The sequence below is a fragment of the Salvia hispanica genome, chromosome 3 (assembly GCF_023119035.1).
Source record: "Salvia hispanica cultivar TCC Black 2014 chromosome 3, UniMelb_Shisp_WGS_1.0, whole genome shotgun sequence".
In the NCBI taxonomy this organism is placed as follows: Eukaryota; Viridiplantae; Streptophyta; class Magnoliopsida; order Lamiales; family Lamiaceae; genus Salvia; species Salvia hispanica.
The window spans coordinates 31,388,908-31,404,570 of NC_062967.1; the positions used below are offsets into that span (position 1 = coordinate 31,388,908).

The 15,663-nt window shown below is 36.6% G+C and overlaps 4 protein-coding genes and 1 long non-coding RNA gene across 7 annotated transcripts; 2 read left to right on the top strand and 3 right to left on the bottom strand.

Annotated features, from left to right (window-relative positions):
- Positions 1 to 208: 208 nt before the first annotated feature.
- Positions 209 to 3,031, bottom strand: LOC125212595 (transaldolase). The gene is made up of 7 exons (XM_048112805.1): positions 2,838 to 3,031; positions 2,337 to 2,508; positions 2,138 to 2,187; positions 1,408 to 1,708; positions 958 to 1,146; positions 704 to 886; positions 209 to 618 (listed from the first exon to the last, which is right to left on the bottom strand). Exons 1-7 carry the CDS (start codon positions 3,029 to 3,031, stop codon positions 373 to 375), a joined length of 1,335 nt encoding a protein of 444 aa, XP_047968762.1. The 3' UTR covers positions 209 to 372.
- Positions 969 to 3,383, top strand: LOC125212601. The gene is made up of 2 exons (XR_007174758.1): positions 969 to 1,101; positions 1,530 to 3,383. It is a non-coding gene; the product is annotated as an uncharacterized LOC125212601 (long non-coding RNA).
- A 1,154-nt stretch (positions 3,384 to 4,537) lies between these two features.
- On the bottom strand, positions 4,538 to 7,563 carry LOC125212596 (probable beta-1,4-xylosyltransferase IRX10). 2 transcript variants are annotated; one of them, XM_048112806.1, is made up of 5 exons: positions 7,355 to 7,563; positions 7,142 to 7,262; positions 6,249 to 6,637; positions 5,429 to 5,670; positions 4,538 to 5,314 (listed from the first exon to the last, which is right to left on the bottom strand). In XM_048112806.1, the coding sequence occupies exons 2-5, from the start codon at positions 7,242 to 7,244 to the stop codon at positions 4,801 to 4,803; spliced, it is 1,248 nt and encodes a 415-aa protein (XP_047968763.1). In that variant the 5' UTR covers positions 7,245 to 7,262; positions 7,355 to 7,563; the 3' UTR covers positions 4,538 to 4,800. The 2 variants fall into 2 exon arrangements, with proteins under 2 accessions (XP_047968763.1, XP_047968764.1); XM_048112807.1 differs by lacking the exon at positions 7,355 to 7,563 and having other exon boundaries at positions 7,142 to 7,329.
- A 1,250-nt stretch (positions 7,564 to 8,813) lies between these two features.
- Positions 8,814 to 10,961, top strand: LOC125212598 (phosphatidylinositol transfer protein 3-like). 2 transcript variants are annotated; one of them, XM_048112809.1, is made up of 6 exons: positions 8,814 to 8,965; positions 9,044 to 9,302; positions 9,616 to 9,652; positions 10,128 to 10,233; positions 10,585 to 10,695; positions 10,772 to 10,961. In XM_048112809.1, exons 1-6 carry the CDS (start codon positions 8,861 to 8,863, stop codon positions 10,886 to 10,888), a joined length of 735 nt encoding a protein of 244 aa, XP_047968766.1. In that variant the 5' UTR covers positions 8,814 to 8,860; the 3' UTR covers positions 10,889 to 10,961. The 2 variants fall into 2 exon arrangements, with proteins under 2 accessions (XP_047968766.1, XP_047968767.1); XM_048112810.1 differs by having other exon boundaries at positions 9,625 to 9,652.
- Positions 10,962 to 11,094: 133 nt separating this feature from the next.
- LOC125214730 (cytochrome b-c1 complex subunit Rieske-4, mitochondrial-like) lies at positions 11,095 to 13,724 on the bottom strand. The gene is made up of 2 exons (XM_048115864.1): positions 13,448 to 13,724; positions 11,095 to 11,992 (listed from the first exon to the last, which is right to left on the bottom strand). The coding sequence occupies exons 1-2, from the start codon at positions 13,611 to 13,613 to the stop codon at positions 11,349 to 11,351; spliced, it is 810 nt and encodes a 269-aa protein (XP_047971821.1). The 5' UTR covers positions 13,614 to 13,724; the 3' UTR covers positions 11,095 to 11,348.
- Positions 13,725 to 15,663: the final 1,939 nt, after the last annotated feature.

The window sequence follows — 15,663 nt, forward strand, 5'->3', positions numbered from 1 at the left end:
ACAACTGAAAACGTCATTCGAATACTCTTTTTTTATTCATATATCTTCACAATTCTTAAAAAATATATTCTTAGAATAAATATGTTTCATTATTTTTATTGAGCACCAATCCGTAAAACAAAACATATTATAAATATTAATTTCAGCAATACTTGTTTGTAAATTTCTAAACTTTTGTTGAACTATTGATTTTATCAACTTTAAAATCTGCAAATAAATTATTGAACTATAGATTTAATCGGATTTTGCAACTAATCAAGATTTCAGCTTGTCCACTTTATCACACAATACACCAAAATATGCTTATTGTACTCCTTACATATACTCTCACTCATCCAATGGCTCTCTCTTTATTCAAGCAATCAAACAAGCTTACATGTTGACTAGCTTCATCGAATTGGCCTTCTCTTGCATGCTGTCGAGCAAGCTATTGAAGCTCTTCTTGAACGAGTCGACTCCTTCCAGCTCCAGTTGTGACCCGACATAACCCCAGTCTATTCCCAGCTTCTCAAGAGCGTTGTAAATGCCTTCCGCTTCAGACACATTTGCGTCGATAGTCCTTGCAACAGTCCCATGATCGATGAATGCTAGGAGCGCTTGATCAGGCATGGTCGAAACCTATAGATACAAAGGGTAAAAGTCAAGGTCAGGAAGAAGATAAAGCAATTGCCCGGGACCATTAATAGAGGATAAGATGGCTTACTGTATCGGGTCCGACAAGAGGAGCCACATATAGAGTGTCTGGATAAGCTGGATTCTTCACGCTCGTTGAGGCCCATAGAAGTCTTTGCTTCTTGGCTCCTTTCTTCACCAGCGCCTCCCATCTCGGCCCTGAGAATTTCTTCTGGTACAGCTGGAAAGCCAGAGCTGCCTGAGCATTTGCTGCCTGTTGAGGAAAATAAGATTTCAATCAAGACTAATTCTAGCCTGAATTTCTCGTCTATATATCTGAACTACCTTCCCCCGGAGATCAAGTGCTTCCGGTGTCCCAATCTTCTCAAGCAACTTGTCAACAAGGGAGTCCACTCGACTAACAAAGAAAGAAGCGACACTTGTGACTCGGGAGAGGTCATTGAGCCCACTCGCTTCAAGGCCATCGAGGTAAGCATCAATAACTGCTTCATATCTAGCAAGAGAGAAAATAAGCTGCACATATCCATAAGATCATTATCAGTATCGACAGTTCAAATATGAAATTGGAAGTTTACTTCGAAAAGATTCCTGAAATATCTTGCTAGACATGGCAAGATATTCAGTAGATCGCATATATTACCAAAGACATGTCACCGTTAATAAGGGGTGTTACGTAATTAAGTGAAACAGAATACATGATGCCCAATTACGCCCAAAATATTACTAATTCAGTATCACTAGTCCCTTGAAAGTGTGTAATAATAATCAACTCACCGTAACATTAACGCTTATTCCATTTGCAATAACTTCCTTAATTGAAGGAATGCATGGAGCTGTAGCAGGAATCTTTATGTAGACATTACGACGGTTAACCTTCTTATGAAGCAGTTTTGCAGCTTGTATTGTAGTTTCAGTATCATCGGCAAGTAGGGGTGAAACTTCAACAGAGACATATCCATCTCCACCATCTGTATCATCGTAGATCGACTCAAAAAGCTTGCATGCATCTTGGATATCTTTCACAACGAGCTCCCAGTAAGCCATTTTGATGTCTACTCCAGATTGTACTAGTTCCCTGTATTTAGATTGGAATATAAACTGAAATTTCCAGGGAATCAAGATGAAACATTTAAAGGGCTAAATAACAAAGTACGAATAATTTTTTGAATGAAAATAAAAAATACGAATTAGGTGAAGGGGCCAAAAATAGCAAGGATACACCAACTGTCACAAGTAATGCTGCTACCTAAATAATCATTTAATTCACAATAAACCAACTTCACATACTGCCTTCAGCAACCTAAAATAGAATCTAAGCTTAAACTTTATCATATAAACCTCATATAAAGTCAATTTCCTCGATTAGTATCTTGGCACACTAATATCAAGTAGAGAAGAAAAAAGGTTTCGAGGATCAGCTACAACAACAGAATCAAGACATCCGAAGAAACTCTAGAACATTTAACAAGATCAATATTTGTAAATAAACTCAATCATGTCTTACTTGAACTGATCATTGTATGCACTTGATGTAGAAATTGCTTTCTGGAATATCTGCAATTTGACACACTAGAGGATTAATAGAAGCCCAAACGAAAAAGGGGTTGTTTTCTAGCATTATAAACACTTGTACACATATCAGATCATGATATAATTTTAAAAAATGAATAAGGATAGCACATTAACAAATTCATATCCCTCACCGCTGGGTTGCTGGTTACACCTCGAACTCCACTCTCGATCAACGGGATAAGATCAGTAACCGGACGGCATAGATTATCGTACCACGGGCTCTGCCCTTGCTTCTCATAAAGATCATGGAGCGTGGTTCTCTTCACACTACTCCCATTTCCATCAACTTTAGAGCATCTCACACTACCCAAAAAAAAATCAACCAAAGTCATAAATTATAGATCAATCGAGTCATAGCTTCGACTCCATCATCCCTAAATTTCTATAAATGAATTAAAGAGCAATAAACGAATTAATCTCTTCAAGGCATCATGTTACATAAATCAACCAAAACAGCGCTCATATAATACGAAATCCACAAAATCAACAACGGGAAAATCAGCTCAGTTCTTTCATCTCATCAAAATAAATATCAAAAAAGGCAGATCATTACGAAGATGAATATCAAAATTCCCACTCAACACCAACACGAGAGGGGGAGGGAAAAATATGAAGATGAATAGAATGCTTACATCAATGAACCGGCGATTCTTTGGGCAGCGCGAACACTGAGCTTGGATGATGAAATGGATTTCTCGAAAATGGCGATCCTTTTACGAGGATCAGCAAAGCACATAGGCTGATTCTGCTGCTGCGGCGATGATCTGGTGAAGGTAGTTGCAGAATTGGCAAAAGCTGAGGCGGAGAGCTTGGAAATGGAAGGCATGGCAGATTGGAAATGAAGGTGGAAGAGAAGAGACGTCTAATTTTGGGGATTAGGGCTTAAATTAATTAAGAGGGGTCAATTTTGTGCTGACTTGTCTTTACAAGCTATGTAAAAGCCGGTAAGTGAAGGGCAAATTTGGTAGGTCATCACGATTGTTTGGTGAGAGGGGGTAGGTCGTTTCTAGGACTTTGCTATCTAATTCAATCGCTAAATTTGGTCTTCACATCAACTCTATCTTACTTATTTGGGATTGCGCTTTACATTTGTTTTTCATCCGTTTTTTAATTACAACAATAGTCGTTGCATCATATCTGCCTTTCAATATTATTGACAATCTTTTCATTGTATCGCCTCATACTTTTCTACATCTTTATTGTATATTCATCATTTATTTCATACTTTCTCTGTTCATTATAATTGTCTCATCTGGGATTGATTCGAGTTTTTAAAAATATGAGTGGAATAATTAAAATGTTTATATATTGATTTTATAAAAAATTTGAATAAAATGTGTTAGTGGATAGATTACACTATAAAGATGAAATGAGACATATAATAAAATGTCACGAACAAATGAAGTAGTGAAATAGATATTTAATGAGCAATATAAAATTCAAGATAGTGTTTATTAGTAGTATTAGATATTTTTGTTTCGTCAAATATGCGTGTTAAAGACATGTCGATTGTCGAGTATGAATTAGAAAATAAGATAAAGATGAGATGATGTTGTTTGGTCTTCTGACTCTTCTTGCCGGAGAAGGAAACGAAAGATTTCGGTATTTTGGTGTAAAAATACTGGTCGTTATTGGTGTGTAGGGATTGAGATTGACTTCAAAGATTGTAGCAGAGCATGTGTTAGAATATTGATGAGATCATGTCGCTATCCAATATTGGCGGCTGTAGTGTAAATTCAGCAAAGAGCAATTTTTTAATAAAAAATTGAATAGATGTGATCGTGTGATGTATCAAATTGACATGGTACTTAATAGATATGAAGATTGACCAGACAATCTGGACCATGCCTAAATATACTTGATTGACTCATGAAGGAAACTTTAATGCGTGAATCGTGTTTATACACACACTGCCATATAAATTTTCCACATCATATGACAGTAGTAAACTTATTGATAATCTATAATATAATCAGATTGGAAACTGGATGTATAAATCTAGCCTCAATAATTATTCTATCTAGTAGTAGTATATAATAATTTCTCCAGGCAAAATATAGTAAACAAAGTACAGTTTTCTTTTCAATTAAAAAAATTGAGTTTACTTTTGAAATAATAAAAAGAAATATTCTCTTCATAAAAAAAAAGTCTTATTTGTTGACGGCAAGGATTTTAATTTAATGCGGAATCAATAAAGTATGAGAGAAAAAGTGAATAAATAGGTTAGAGAAAGAATAAACTATAGAAATGAGACTAATTGCCAAAATGAAAAATGTGAACATCTTTTGTGGACGGGAGATATTTATTTTTACCGTAATCTTGAAACACAGGCTTCGTGTAAAGATAGTGTATGTAAAGCGGGAAAGGTGGGCTTCATTCAAGAATCTTACCATATTCTCTAAAGTGGCAATATTAGCATCGAATCACTACCATCATCCTCTTCAAGCTTTTCATACCTCAACTCATACACAAAAATTAGCAATTCCTACAGCAATCTTGCACCAGAAACGAAAAATTGGAACTTGACAGCTTCTACAATATTCAAGTTTCACCATTACTTTCTGGGCGCACAAGAAACTATAGTCGATCGCATCTTTACCAAGGCTTGAGGTCCCCAACAGGTCCTGCAGTCCAGTTCAAAACCTTCTCGCCGGGTTTCAAGTATATTCTCTTGTCATGAGGAAGCTTCCGTGCCAGCCCGTTTAAAATTTGGTGGAAAGCATCTCCTGATTGTGCTGGCTGGGGGAACAACATCGCGCGCTTCATAGAAGGATTGGCGAGTAGCCTCTGCTTCCTTAGAATCATATCAGCCGGGATGGATGTGAGGATGGTGTCCAAGTAGGGAACGTCCTTCTCTGCTACGAACACGCCTATTTCCTCCCATGGAATAGCATCTGCAAACGGCAGCACAATGTCGTCTGCTATGATCACCGGAATGCAACCAAAGATCACAGCTTCCACAAGTCTGGGGCTCCATGGAGCCCAACCCAGAGGGCATAAACAGAATATGCCACGCTGCATGTCTTCATAGTATGTGGTTGGGTGATTCGTGGAGATGTCGAACAGAGGGTTGTTCTTGAAGTTTTCCCATATTGACGCCCGGGCACCTCTGTTCATAGATCAAGAACATATGACATCAGCTTTCAATGTATTACAATGAATGTCAATGCAGATCCTGAAACAGTGTGTTGAAGATACTCAGACACTATATGTTGAAACATACCTCGCGTAGTAACCACCTTCGGGGTCATTATCTGCATCATAAAACAAACCACGGAAATAGACGAAGATGGATCTTGGTGTGTCTGGGGGAATCAAGTGAGACATAATTTTCTCTGGAGGCGCATATGGAGGTATTGTTATTGAACCGTCATTTAAGCAGACATGGTTTCTCTGTCCAAAAGTTTGAACCAAGGTAGAACGTTGAAACAACGGAAGGATCCCTCTTTTTATAGCTGTCTCTTCCTACAATTAGACAAACCATTATAATATCATCATGTAGTGCCCTCAGAAAGCAAAGATCTATTGAAGATTCAAAACTGTAATGTTGTGAAGACTTAACATGTAATGTCTACTTTTATGTGCTCACTCACTAAATAGCCTTTCCGAAAAAATGTAAAACATTTATCGTGTTGTGACAGAATAGAGCAATTGTGTAATCGAGATAAAAGAAACATAAGGAAGACACAGATTTACATGGTTCACCAACGTTGCGTTGGCTACGTCCACGGGCGGAAATGGAGAACAGATATTATTCAGAGTGTTTTCAGATTACAGAGTTATGCGTCCTACTTCTATATAAATAGGTACACAGACGACGGGCTAGGCCCAATACAAAATTAGGACCTAAAACATAAACATGTCATATCGTCGGGCCGGGGCCTCTCTGCGCACCCGGACCCCCAAGGCAAGGCCCCCGTTCGGCTAGCGGCAAACTAACGGATTCAAGGCATACTAACATATCGGATATAATCAACTAATGCAAAATGAAATTTTTAGCTGGTTCTCAGTCAAGAGTCCAATACTAGAAATGAAGAGCTTACTTGATAATGAAAGCAGGCGCCAAAATCATGGGGAACGAGAAAGAAATGGTCAGCTCCTTCCGTTCTATTCCAGTAAGGCCATCTAGCGGAGATGTACTGTATCGCGCTCCTCATCATTCTCGGAGCTTTGTAAGGCAGAGGCAATCCATTAGGCGCGAGGTCACAAGTCGAGTAAACAGGCGTGTAGTACCAATCTGCTTCATCGGGATTCAGAGTTCGAACAGCGCTGGTTAAAAGAAACTGGTGCATATATATCTCAGCAGCAAACATGTGTGCAAGACATCGCGGATCTTTCTGCAGGATCTTCTTGTTGTATTTGCTTGGAAGCTCGTATACATAAACTTTCAATTTTCCCACAGGATTATCATCAAGAACATCACCAGCACTTCCTACATATATACACACATAATGACAAGATCACCAAACATGAATTACAAGTTTAAAGATTTCCTTTGATATTTTCCAAAACTTAAACCTGATTGTATAGAGAAGTTACATTTTTTGGATCAACTCAAAACACAATCTCACAACAAACAGTAACATATCATCCACTTTTGGGAGAGAACACTTGATTATATCAATTGAATAATACTAGAAAATGAATTAAAATGATAAAATAGCATACATAGTTTTTAAAGCCTTTGATATTTCCCGAAACCCTAAATTTCCCCCCAAATCACTGATTGCATGTAGAATTACATATATTTCCTTACATTTGCCAGTAGCATTTGGTGATAATTCCCAAAACCCTAATTTTTCCCCCAAATTACCTCATTGTATAGAGAAACAATACATTTCTTCCGATGAACTCACAACACAATCACACAACAAATAGTGGCATTTGGCTTTGAAAATGATCGCACATCACCAAACTTATACAAGCTCAGCATTACCTGAAATTCTCTCCGTACGAGTTCCGCGGCGGTCAATCCCCTGGACGCCGGCAGTGGCCGTGAACAGGGCGAGAAGCAGCAAAGCCGACGTGGAAAAATCCATAGCTGGATCAGCTCACATCTTCGAGTGAAAAAGAGATTGATATAGTGTTATCAAGGGAGCAGGCACTTATGCAGTTGAGAAGTCGTGCTAGAATGTAGGTGAAGAGTTACCTTTATTTGCTTTTCTTGCCATTTAAGACAGCAGCAAGGAGGAAAAAAATAATCTGAGTTGTTAATGCAAATACTGTCCATTTTTATAGATCTGATTCGGATTGTTGCTTGCTGTGCTTCAATGGCGATTGATAGCTTCATTTGGTTTAACCGTTAGCTCAGTTGAGAGAGAGAGAGACTGAAAGAGTATTTTGTTACATCTGAGGCCGGGCCGATCTGTGGAGAAAAATATTGGGTTACTAAAATTCATAGCCCAATCCAATATATGTATTTTGTTGTCTAAATTTTTGGTTTTTTTTTTCTTTTAATACCGTATATAGACTCTAAAATAATGGAACAAAATTGAATATTTACTCTTTAACTTTTGGTTGGGATGAGCTCAACCACTTTCGAATTATTTTTTATAATTATAATTTTCATGAACTTCTTTTATTGCACTCCCTCTCGACCATAGATCTAATTCCACCATTATTGATAATTCAATATGAGATGGTTGCGGTATTCGTGACTTGTCTCATTATAAAATATGTCAAGTAGATACTTTAATTCGATAAATACGATTGTTATACCTAATTACTTTCGTAAAATTTAACGGCCACAAAAACTATTTGTGAAAATGACGATAACATTTAAAACTGGCTTTTTTCAACTATTGTAATGAGGAAATAAACGTGAACCTATTATTGTTTATCAAATAAACATTTAATTAGGGGTTGGCACATGCTATTATTACCAAACTACTAGAAAACACTAGAACTAATGTTAGCTATCAAATGTAAAGTTATAACTTATAGCTATTTTCAACCAAACTTTAATCATATAACTAACTATTCAGCATCAACTTATAATCAAGACACAAAATGTAGTACAAAAAAACACTCGAGGTTTATCCATAAAATTAATTAAACATGAACTTGCATACAGTTAATTATAGTGCCTTTCCATTTAGTATGAGGGGATGTATATATTTTATATTTAAAAATTTAAAATTTTGAAATAGAATATAAATTTAAGGGTTTTTGGCTTTTGCCCAACAACTCATATAAAATACTGTATCAAAATACAAGAGTCTTATTTATATGAATAAAAATTTTATTTGAAATATTTAAGCTTGACTGAGGTTCAAACCTCTTGTTGTGGAATCGTGGACATGTGTGTCCGCCAATGCTTCTATTGAGCATACATGTTTGATAAGTATTTTGTCATAAATTGTGAATTAAAATTTAGAATATATAAATATTTTGTGGCCCTAGTTGTTGCCTCTATTCCAATTAGAGCAATTACTAATACTTATTACAACAATAAATTTGGCAGTCGCTATGTGAATTTAATAATATTAAGATGAGAAAGAGTGAGTCAAATTATCAAAACTCAATTAGTGACATGCATAATGTATTGTTTGTGCAATTAATTTGTATGTGTATATACATACATCGATCACCAAACCATTTGTCAAGACTCCAATTTTAGTCGAAGTTAGGGAGAGAAAATTGAAAAGGTTCGGGGATGAGTTCTTATATAGCGGCCGGGACATCGCGGCCGTCCTCAGACGAAGAGAAGAAAGTTCGGACAATGAGGGCTCTCGTCGAATCACAAGACCTCTCCGCCAAGGTAGCGAGGTTCTGAAGTACTTATTAGGCTATAAATTTGTGCAGTTATGTTTACAATTATATGAAATGGAAATGACAGGATTTGAGCGACGAGACTATACGTCGATTTTTACGGGCGCGGAATCTAGACGTGGAGAAGGGATCGTCGATGCTCGTGAAGTATCTTCAATGGAGGAGGGAGTTTGTTCCAAATGGACATTTTAATAGGGAAGATGTTATTGGGATAGGGGGGCTTCTCAATACGTTGTATTTGCAAGGGTATGATAGGATTGGCCGCCCGATCCTGGTCGTTCTTGCCGGCAATCATAAGCCTGTATCTAATATCGACGACTTTAAACGTGAACGTCTTTCTCTTTATACTTTTCGTTATACTAATCAATGTCGAGTTCATGTGGGGTTCAGGAGTTGACCGGCCCTGCTGTTGGCCTATGAGGGTCTAAAAGTTTAATTAAAATCAATTCTTGGAGCTACAATTGATCACAGTGTGCCACAATTGCGTCTAATCTTTCGAATTGGGGTTCACTTTCATTCTTCTTTTTCCCTTAATTCCCCGCGACAATATGCCTTGTGATCCCACGACCTCCATTTTCTAGTCTAGGAGTATTATTTTAGATTGTATCAAAAATGATGACTGATCATTTTCTCTCACAGGCTATGCAGTTTATGCTGTTGACAAAGTTTGTTCAAGGTAGTTTAATTAACGGATACTAACACATAAATTATCAAGATTTAGCAAAATTTTGCTTATCTACGATAAAATAGATGTAAATTGTATACCTATAGGGGTCGTTCGGTTGTCATATTTGCTTGTAAGAAGAGGTCAAATGTCGCTTGGTTGCCTTTTTATGTCAAAAGTTCGGCAAGTGAATGTATTTCAGTTTGTCTTCACAATGACAAGTCTACATTATATCTTACGTTTCTTTATTTCACTTACACTCCTTTTAAAATTTTGATTATAACTAAGTTGTATGTTAGACTTATTTCATATCATATCTCATTATTATCTAGTTAAATAAAGCGAATATCACCATAGTATATGTTGATTTTGGCACTAATATTGAATTGATACATATTATCCCTCTAATTACTTAGATTATCATGTTTCAAAATTTTATGGGTGATTTATATATTTGTATATAATATGTTTGTGATGTGATAATCAGACTTCCATCTGGACAAGAGAAGTTTGTGGTGATTGTAGACATGAAGGGATATGGATATGCTAACAATGATGCTCGTGCCTTTACTGCTGGCCTATCGATACTCCAAGTAAGCATTTCTTCAACTTTTTTCATTTCAAATGAGTGTAATTAGTGAAACTCTGTATTAAAATTATCCTAATATTTTCTAAATCAATCAATGATTTTAGTTAGTTTATTCTTTCAAAAAACTGTTAGAATTTTTTTTTGGTATGTCCATCAAAATAGTCTAAATTATATTTATGATTTTTTACATATTTTTTTATCTTTTATTTTGTCCACTTTTCTTTTCTTTCTTTACCATTTTATCAATTTTACCAATTACTTATTAAAATTAACGATGTTGACAGATGATACTATTTGCTGTAGACGTATGCAAAATATTATATATTAAAAGAAATTAATATGGTTTGTGATGCAGGATTATTACCCTGAAAGGCTGGGCAAGATGTTTTTTGTGCATGTCCCTAGTGTATTCAAGGCAGCTTGGAAAATCATTTCTCCTTTTGTTGACAAAAACACTAAGAATAAAGTGATTATCTTTCATTCTCTTTCTCTTATTCTGTATTTATTGGATGAATGCATATTTTTATGCATGCATATTGCAGATTGCATTTTTGGAGAGCAAAAAAATGAAAGCAGTGATGGGCCAAGATATTGATGAGAGCCAACTGCCAGAGCTCTATGGTGGAAAACTAAAGCTAGTTTCCATTGTAAACAGTTGATCATTTCAGACACTGCACTTCCAACTTCATTGATTACACTTTAAAATTTATGTCATCTACAGTGAAACTAATATTTGCATAATTTTATTTCTACAATCAAGGATAGAGTTATACCAAATCGAATTTATGGAAGCAATGATCAAATAATATAATACCAAAAAATCAAAATATGATTTTCTAATATCCTAACTCAAAGCAAAGTTGGAAATCAGCATAATAAAAACTCCCAATATCAAATATGAATCTCAATACAAAATCTTTTAAAGGAGAATAGGAAGATAAGTAGGCAGCATTATTCAAAACAGCAGTGCACTTTCAGGACTGCATATGCCTATCAAAATCAAGTCAAATGAATATTTAAACAATCCTTGAAATACCAAAACTAACTAATACAAATCAGTATAAAATTATTCGTCACCATAATGGATTTACCATATCAAGTTCAAGAGCAACTTCTCTCTCACCCAACCATCAACTTGTTCTCATCTAAAAAGGTGTAAGTGGGGACCTCAAGGTTGAACGGCGCAGGCCCTTTGCGAATCCGACCAGAGATGTCGTAATGGGATCCGTGGCATGGGCAAAACCAACCCCCGTAATCACCAGCATTCGGCAAGGGGATGCACCCCAGATGGGTGCAAACCCCGATAACCACAAGCCATTCCGGATTCTTGACCCTCACAGCATCCTCCTGTGGGTCACGGAGGGAGGCAACGTCGACACTGTTTGCCAGCTTGATGTCTTCTTCAGTTCGGCGCCTGATGAAGACGGGCTTCCCGCGCCACTTCACTGTGACGGTGGTCCCAGGTTCAATGCTAGACAGATCCACCTCGAGGGAAGCGAGAGCAAGGACATCTTTACTGGCAGACATGCTCAGAACGAATTTGAGCACAAGGAGACGAGCTAGTGATGCGTATACAAACCTGCCTCCAGTCAAAACAAAGTATGCGAACGCACGTTTGCTAGGATCACCTGGCGGGTATCGCTCGTGGTTGTGCTCATCGTAGACAATCTTTGAGCTGGGATTCTTGATGGCCGCCACGGTAGCTGGGACTTCTGGAACCAGGCCTGAGTCTTGCCCAGCTGCAAGGGCACCAGCAGAGAACCCTACGAGACGCACAGAGGTTAGGAAACATTATTTCAATTTCCGTGGCTATCTAATTTATACATGTGGCACAGCTGAAAGCAACTGTCACAGGAACAAGAGTGGGGGGCTGGCAGCAGCACATCTCTTGGAAATTTTGCAAGATTAATGATGTATAAATAAATTAGAGATTTGGAAATTTGGAGAGGTTTGATCTCAGAAAATAGTATAAACACTAAGTGTAGATAATAGATAAACACCTAAGGTCCTAAACCAAAGCATGGAATGTTAAATGGTTTACGATAAGGGGATGAAGAAAATGAGATAGCAAGATAAACCAACTGCAATGCAAGATTTAATCATAGATAGAGAGAAAAAGGTAGAGTCAAGAGGAAACAACAGAAAACATTTCACTTAAAAAAATCCAAGTGTGCAAAGAGAAATTCTAGTAAGAAGCAAATGCGATGACAAAAGTTTCAGCATACCATGAGATCATTAATAAACAACAAGCCAATAACACAGTTGTATACATATAATCACAAGGAATCTGATTGGTTAGAGCCTTTACAACATACCTAGTGTTCTAATAAAAAAAACTGACATGTGGAAACAACCAAACTATTGAACACCTGAACACATATGATCACAAAGAATCTATTTGGTAAGTTGCTCCCTCAGAGAACCTTTACGACACATCTAGTGTTTTGATAAAACAACCACCAAAGTCAGTGCACCGACTAAGAGCAACAGAGCACAATTACACATGATACTCAGAATAAACTGAATTAAAAAAAGGCTACTTTAGGTCAAAGAAGAGCACATATATCCTGAACCAAAACAACAGTATCATAATTATTACTTGAAGAATCTCAATACTGCATAACTAATCACGGTTGGTAGGTTTCTCTACATAAGGTATACAAACGAAGCAAATAAACCATAGCTAAAGTATGTTTATACTAGATTCAAGACAAGCAAGCTGTTAGTTTGCATGTTGGATAACATTTCAAAGCATCAAAAACATTGGTCTGTGAGCAAAAAAACTTGTACAAGCAAATGCAGGCATTAAATTTGCTACTAATGAGAATTATGATCAGAAATTTATTGATTGGATCTAATTATCTATCATCAGTAATGAACGCACCTTAATTCCATAACCAACTCATATACTAAGCTAACAAAATGATAAAATACAGCGCCAAATAAACCATTAATCTACAAAACATCAGGGGATACTAATCCAACAGCTCCATGAAGCGCTCCTTTCGAACTTATCATCTCAATGGAAACATAATACACTATTTTTTGGATGAACGGTTCAATCACAAAAATCCATAACAAACAGGAATCAATTAAGTCAATAGCGACAACTCAAGCACAAACTCGCAAATATCACACTCCACATTTTCTTGACGGACCGGATCTTCGCAGCAATAAGACTAATAAATAAAATAATCGACTCAAAAAAAGCAAGGAACCTCTGATCTGATCGAAAACAGAAATTGATCGAACGGGTGAAGAAGTGCGTTCATCAGACGATGAATCGCCGCCAACGAACGGGTTTCTAGAGGTGAATGCGGCGGAAGGAGCCTGAGCCGACCGCCATGAGAGAGAAGAAAGCCTCCGCCCCGCTACCCTCAGCATCTTCGATGAATGGAGATTTTTCACCTATCGATTGGATTGTCACGACGGATTCTCGAGCCCTAGCGCAGGATCTCTCTCTCTCAAGAAAGGAAAATGGAAAAGGCAAATTGAAAAGGAAAATTACAGATTTGATTTGGCGAACGGAACGACACCGTTCCGCAAGCTTTGACTATTTCTGGTCCACATAGTCATGGGCTCGGCCCAGCAATAACGGGCTTTGAAATTTTCCTTTTTTGAAACGGAGGATTTAATGGGCTTTGAATTTCACTATATTTGAATTTTATTAGAATGATTTTATTTAGAGTGAACTACAAAAATAGTCCCTGGACTATGCGTTTATCTCGCCAATGAACTCTGGACTTTAAAAATATCCCCAGACAACCCTGGACTAAGCGTTTATCTCGAAAATGGTCCTTTTTCACTGTTTCGTGACGAAAATACCCTTTTAGGGGGTTTTGGAGGGTTTGGGCAATTTGGTCTTTTTACATTTTAAATCTGATATTATTTCAGTTATGTACTAAATCCGATATTATTTCAAAATTATCATTCAACTATTAATTTTGTCATCCTTCACTTTGTTTCTTTATTTCAATATTAGATTTAATTTTATAAAATTAAATTTTAAATTTTAAATTTTAAATATCAATAATTTTTCTTAATTATTAAAATTACTATTAAATAACAAATTAATAGTTTTAATCAATATTTGATAGTGTCTAATATTTAATCAATAAGGTACGACGACACCTTAGATTTAATCAATATTTAATAATTTTAATCATAAATAGATCATATAACACGATTTATTCCGAAATAAATATGCATCTAATGTATAGGAGAATTTGACTAAAAATATTATGAAGTTGACTAAATCGTGTTATATGATCTATTTATGATTAAAACTATTAAATATTGATTAAAACTAAGGCGTCGTCATACCATATTGATTAAATATTAGACACTATCAAATATTGATTAAAACTATTAATTTGTTATTTAATAGTAATTGTAATAATTAAAATTTTTTATTGATATTTAAAAATTTAATTTTAAAATTTAATTTTATAAAATTAAATCTAATATTGAAATAAAGAAACAAAGTGAAGGATGATGTCAAAAGGTAAGAAGAATGATAATTTTGAAATAATATCGATTTAGTACATAACTGAAATAATATCAGATTTAAAATGTAAAAAGACCAAATTGCCCAAACCCTCCAAAACCCCCTAAAAGGGTATTTTCGTCACGAAACAGTGAAAAAGGACCATTTTCGAGATAAACGCTTAGTCCAGGGTTGTCTGGGGATATTTTTAAAGTCCAGGGTTCATTGGCGAGATAAACGCATAGTCCAGGGACTATTTTTGTAGTTCACTTGGGTTGCACTTTGTCCATATGTCTCTTTTTATAAAATTAATATATAAAAAATATATAAATGTTAGATTTTTATTATACTACGATTTTCACTTTTTTCTTAAAACACTTCCAAAACAAAGTGTAACACATATTACCGAATATAAAAATTTAAAGATATTTCCAAGGTGTTTAGTACTCCACTACCCCCGGGGGGACAACCCTTCGGAGGAACCCTTGGGTTTTTTGGGCATTGGTTTCTCCCCAAATTTTTTGCATTTGTTTTAAATTCTGCCGCTGCCACTACTCAGGAGGCTTCTTTCTAAGACGGAACGCCCCCTCCCGATGTATTTTTACACCCCAGTTTCGCAGACGTTTAGCCCGTCATTTTTGAAAGAGGCCCTCAGCTATTACGACTTTTTCGGGTTCGCTTTTGGCAAAAACCCCCCCGGGCCCCCGCACCCCCCCCCTTTTTACACCGAGCATCTTTTTGGGGGCCTTTAAGGGATCCGGGGTTTTCCGCATGAAGCTTATCCCCCATCGCTCCCCGGGCCGCCCTTTGACCCCCGTTTTTTTGAGGTCATATCTGTTTTCGAGGCTTGATTTGACCGCCCCCGGGCCCGCACCGAAAAAAGGTTTTACCCAGAGCCAAATTCCCCCAAGTTTTTGGGAGAACCCACTGGGGTTCGAGGGATTTCAC